The sequence below is a fragment of the Papilio xuthus genome, unplaced genomic scaffold, assembly GCF_000836235.2.
Source record: "Papilio xuthus unplaced genomic scaffold, Pxut_1.1 DF827777.1, whole genome shotgun sequence".
Taxonomy (NCBI): domain Eukaryota; kingdom Metazoa; phylum Arthropoda; class Insecta; order Lepidoptera; family Papilionidae; genus Papilio; species Papilio xuthus.
In genome coordinates this window covers 6,052,157-6,056,175 of record NW_013530872.1, presented here as the reverse complement: position 1 = coordinate 6,056,175, position 4,019 = coordinate 6,052,157, and the positions used below count along the sequence as shown (strand labels likewise).

At 36.5% G+C, this 4,019-nt stretch overlaps 2 protein-coding genes across 2 annotated transcripts in view; one reads left to right on the top strand and one right to left on the bottom strand.

The window, feature by feature from the left end:
* The first annotated feature begins 6 nt into the window (after positions 1-6).
* On the top strand, positions 7-1,088 carry LOC106116025 (ADP-ribose pyrophosphatase, mitochondrial). Its single transcript, XM_013309730.1, has 3 exons — positions 7-195; positions 272-420; positions 677-1,088. The coding sequence occupies exons 1-3, from the start codon at positions 23-25 to the stop codon at positions 955-957; spliced, it is 603 nt and encodes a 200-aa protein (XP_013165184.1). The 5' UTR covers positions 7-22; the 3' UTR covers positions 958-1,088.
* A 1,538-nt stretch (positions 1,089-2,626) lies between these two features.
* The window catches only part of ebo (exportin ellipsoid body open), a 5,486-nt gene continuing 4,093 nt past the window's right edge, over positions 2,627-4,019 (bottom strand). The window contains exons 11-14 of the mRNA XM_013309006.1: positions 3,706-3,882; positions 3,401-3,593; positions 2,907-3,149; positions 2,627-2,728 (exon numbers count right to left, since the gene is read on the bottom strand). Coding sequence (XP_013164460.1) covers positions 2,627-2,728; positions 2,907-3,149; positions 3,401-3,593; positions 3,706-3,882 — 715 coding nt within the window. The remainder of the gene's footprint in view (positions 2,729-2,906; positions 3,150-3,400; positions 3,594-3,705; positions 3,883-4,019) is intronic.

Sequence of the window (4,019 nt, the reverse complement as noted above, 5' to 3'; positions counted from 1 at the left end):
AAATGTGAATAGAAAAAGTCACATGACCAATTACACCATAAGCAATGGTTACCCAATGAATCCTATTGGTAGAACTGGAATATGTGGCCGAGGAGTACTTGGACGATGGGGTCCAAATCATGCAGCAGATCCTGTTGTTACACAGTGGAAAAAACAAGCTGATAGTGAAATGGCTTTAGACAAAATAACTAAAAAGTAAATATTTATTACAACATTTTAGTTAAATAATATTCATGTGCATTTAAATAATAGGTAAAGATACTCATTTCAGACCAATATTACAATTTGTAGCTATAAAACGCGGTGATACTGGAGAATGGGCTCTCCCAGGTGGTATGGTTGACCCTGGGGAGAAAGTTGGAGTTACCGCTGTCAGGGAATTTCAAGAGGAAGCCATGAATTCTTTAGCTGCTACTGAAGGTTTATATTGTTTATTTTACACTTTTACTTGACAATGAAATCATTGTATATGTATAGAGTTCATCATCTTATCTTCTGTCATCTCAGTTGTCACACCATTCTAGATCATGTCAATCCTAAGCCAACATCATTGTACCTTTCCAGACTCTTTACTAAAGTTCTCCTTGTTTGTGCATACAAATATAGAGTTCCTGTCTTCCAAATTTACCTTTCTACATTTTATTCCTACTATATACTGTACCTTTGTTCTTTGCAGAAGAAAAATCGGCATGGAAACAAAAATTTAAAAACTTCTTTAGTGGAGGAGTGGAAGTGTACAGTGGCTATGTTGATGATCCACGAAACACTGATAATGCTTGGATGGAAACAGTTGCATACAACTTTCATGATCATGACGGCTCCACTGTTGGTGCTCTCAAACTAAATGCTGGTGATGATGCAGTTGGAGTTCGTTGGGTTGACATTACACCAAACATTAAATTATATGCAAGCCACAAAGATATTGTAACAGAAGTGTATAAAAGATTACTTCAATAAAGTATTTTTATGCTCGTAATAAATATTAAGTGGAATTTTTCTCAGTTTTAACAACTGTAAAGTCATAAAACTAATGCGTGAATTGTGACATGTGACAGATCTGAAGAAATAATAAAGACTATTTTTTTTTATTTTGTTTTAATATATCAATTAAGTAATACAAACTTACAACTATGTTGCATATTGTATTAAACAAAATGCATAACAAATAACAGCTAGATTGGAATTCCATCTCTAATGCTAGAATCATTGTAATGCGAGATATTTATGTTGTGGCACTGAATGACTGATATAGTTCCTAGCAAATAAAAAAAAAATCTATTGTTTGAATTTTTTATTATTCTATTATTTGCTAATTACTATATTTACTACCTAAATACAAGCATATGTGTATGTTAGTAATCACACACACTTTATTTCTGAGATCCACTAATGTTGGTCCCTATTTATTTAACCTATACAGAAACAGATTTTCCATAATTTTGAACCAGTATATTGCACAAAATAAATGTAATATGATATCCCGTTTAAAATGATTAATGCCCATCATTTTATTATTCAATTTTTTAAAGGTTATTGTTAAATTTAATGAAAGCCCTGATTACTTACAGCTAATGTTAGAGAGGTCCCTAATAAAAATGACTAGTTACTAAAATTTAAACTACATAATGAAGATTCATCTTATGTTTTTCCCTTATATTTCTTAGCAAAACTTACATCTACAAAAGAAATTATATGAAATACCTAGAGATATATAACTTACAATTAAATCTAGTTTTATATGATAACACACCACAATCTTTTTGTGACAAATTTTTTAGGTTACATTATTAAAATTTAAAATTGTCAAATGCCAACATCAGAATAAAACAATATTATGTAGATATACTAAAAATAATAGAAAATAAAAGGTCTATTTACTATTGCTTAACCATAAAGCATTATTTCGAAAATTAGGAACAGGCTAAGTATAAAATAAGATATAAATATGTAAATGTAGTGGAAATCAGTTAATTCCTAGTTTAAGATTTCCTAAAGTTAATATAAATTTTTGTTTTACAAATAATTGTACCGTTCCAGATTGACGGGGGTACTGCCGCGTCTACACAATCAGTTGTAGTAAAGTAATAATTACGGTACACAACACTGTCTCACAGATTTAGTGTGTTTGCATTAATAATTTCATAGCACCAACTTTTAGTGTGGCTTTACCCTCACAAAGTGGATAGTTCAATATTGTCAAAATTAATAATAATTTGTAGCTAGATTTATATTACGGAAAGTACATATTTATCTTTGCAAAAAAATATTACAAAGTACTTTCGAGTAATTGATTTAAATAAGTGTTTTAGCCACTATACGCTAAGGTTAATGTGATTTTATTTTTTTTCTTTAGTCATCCAAATTATTATAATTGGTAAATAAAAGGTATATAATATAGGATAAATTATATCCTATGTACCATAATACTAGGCCTTATATGGAAGGAATGGGCGTTGATTTAACGATCTAATTGAATCAACCATTGATCTCCTTTAACATATCAACTGTTGGTCGTTTATGAACTAATTCAACAATTAACAAAACCAAAAAGTTGCTCAACAAGTTGAAGGAAGGAAATTTATGTTAAGTTACCTTGACCATACCCATCCACCATTTCTATGTATGTTCAGGCGAGCATGTTGTTGTTTTCTGCAAGCGACTGGTAGGCCTGATAGCAGTTCACGTCGTTCATCAGTCGCTGTATGTTCTGTGTGAACGATGGCAGATCCTGAAACAACATTTCTCACGTATACTATGACTAGCTATCGCCCTCGACTCCGTCTACGTGAAATTAAAAAAAAACTAATAAGTACGCTACGTTTTCTTTCAGACTATGTTCTACATCTACGCCTCATAGCATCAAGATCATAGAAGTAGTTAATACTTGACTTTAAGGCAATACATACAGTATCTGAGGGAAAGCTGTTGAGCAGAGTGGCGTGGTGTGGCGCGAGTCCGGGCAGCGAGCGCAGGAAGGCGGGCAGGAAGGCGTGACGGAATGCTGCGAAGTCTACGCAGGCCATCGCGTGCGCAGCCGACACCGCCTCCTCCCGCACCAGCGCACGCGCCCCGCACCCCGCGCCCACACCGCATATACCCGACAGCAGCACCGAAAGAAACTCACCCAGGAACTCTGACCGGAATATCACCTAGAACAGGCAGAAAAGACCGCGACATGTTTCAAATTATTACTGGAATTATAAAATTTATTCACACAAAGATCTATTTAGAACATAAAGTATTGTTTATTGCAAAACGTTTTAAGTTTATATAGATGGCACCGAGCAGATCGAGTCAACCCTAAATTATAACAATTAAGCACGCTTATCTTTTAATCTTTGAAATTCTTCATAGTTAGAAAGAGATTCAGCTCTTAAGTTTTATTTTGAACATTACTAGCCTTATGATATAGTTTCCACTTGGTGTTGAGCAGGTCTAGCGCGGTGAGGGCGGTGCGCAGCAGATCGATGTCGTCAGCGAGCAGCGCGCGCCCGAGCGCCGCCAGCGCACCGCGCAGCTCGCCCGTGCGCCGCGCGCCCTCCTCCTCCTCGCACTTGTGCGGGAAGAAGTAGCGCCACCGGTACAACAGTACGCTACAACAAACGAATATTTTAATGGCTTCCGACTCGTAGGACCGAATTAGTCAAATTAACATTACGATATTTTTATAACAGAAATTAATTAATGTTGTCATGACTAGTGTACCTGGCGAGCAGACGGTGGGCGGCTCGCGCGAGTCCGGGCGCGTGCGGCTGCGCGCGCGGCAGCACGTGGTGATGCAGCAGCTCGAGCACAGCGCGCACGCGCACGCCGCCACCACCCGCCTCTACGCCCAGACGTACGCACTCAACTAGACGCTCTAAGCTCGCTTCACTCTCCCCTCTGCATGAGAACAATACATAATATTCGATTTAAAAATAATTAATATTTCCTTTACGATGGATTATTAGAACAATATAAGTATATACTGACTTCTGCGCGACTTCTAGGAAGACATCTATAGCGGTGTAGGCAAAGTT

Bases quoted from the DNA above. Each gene is read 5' to 3' on its own strand.
- LOC106116025 (XM_013309730.1), top strand. From the start codon at position 23: ATGACCAATTACACCATAAGCAATGGTTACCCAATGAATCCTATTGGT. The intron at 196-271 runs GTAAATATTTAT...TACTCATTTCAG, and splicing joins TTAGACAAAATAACTAAAAA to ACCAATATTACAATTTGTAG. The intron at 421-676 runs GTTTATATTGTT...TGTTCTTTGCAG, and splicing joins TTCTTTAGCTGCTACTGAAG to AAGAAAAATCGGCATGGAAA.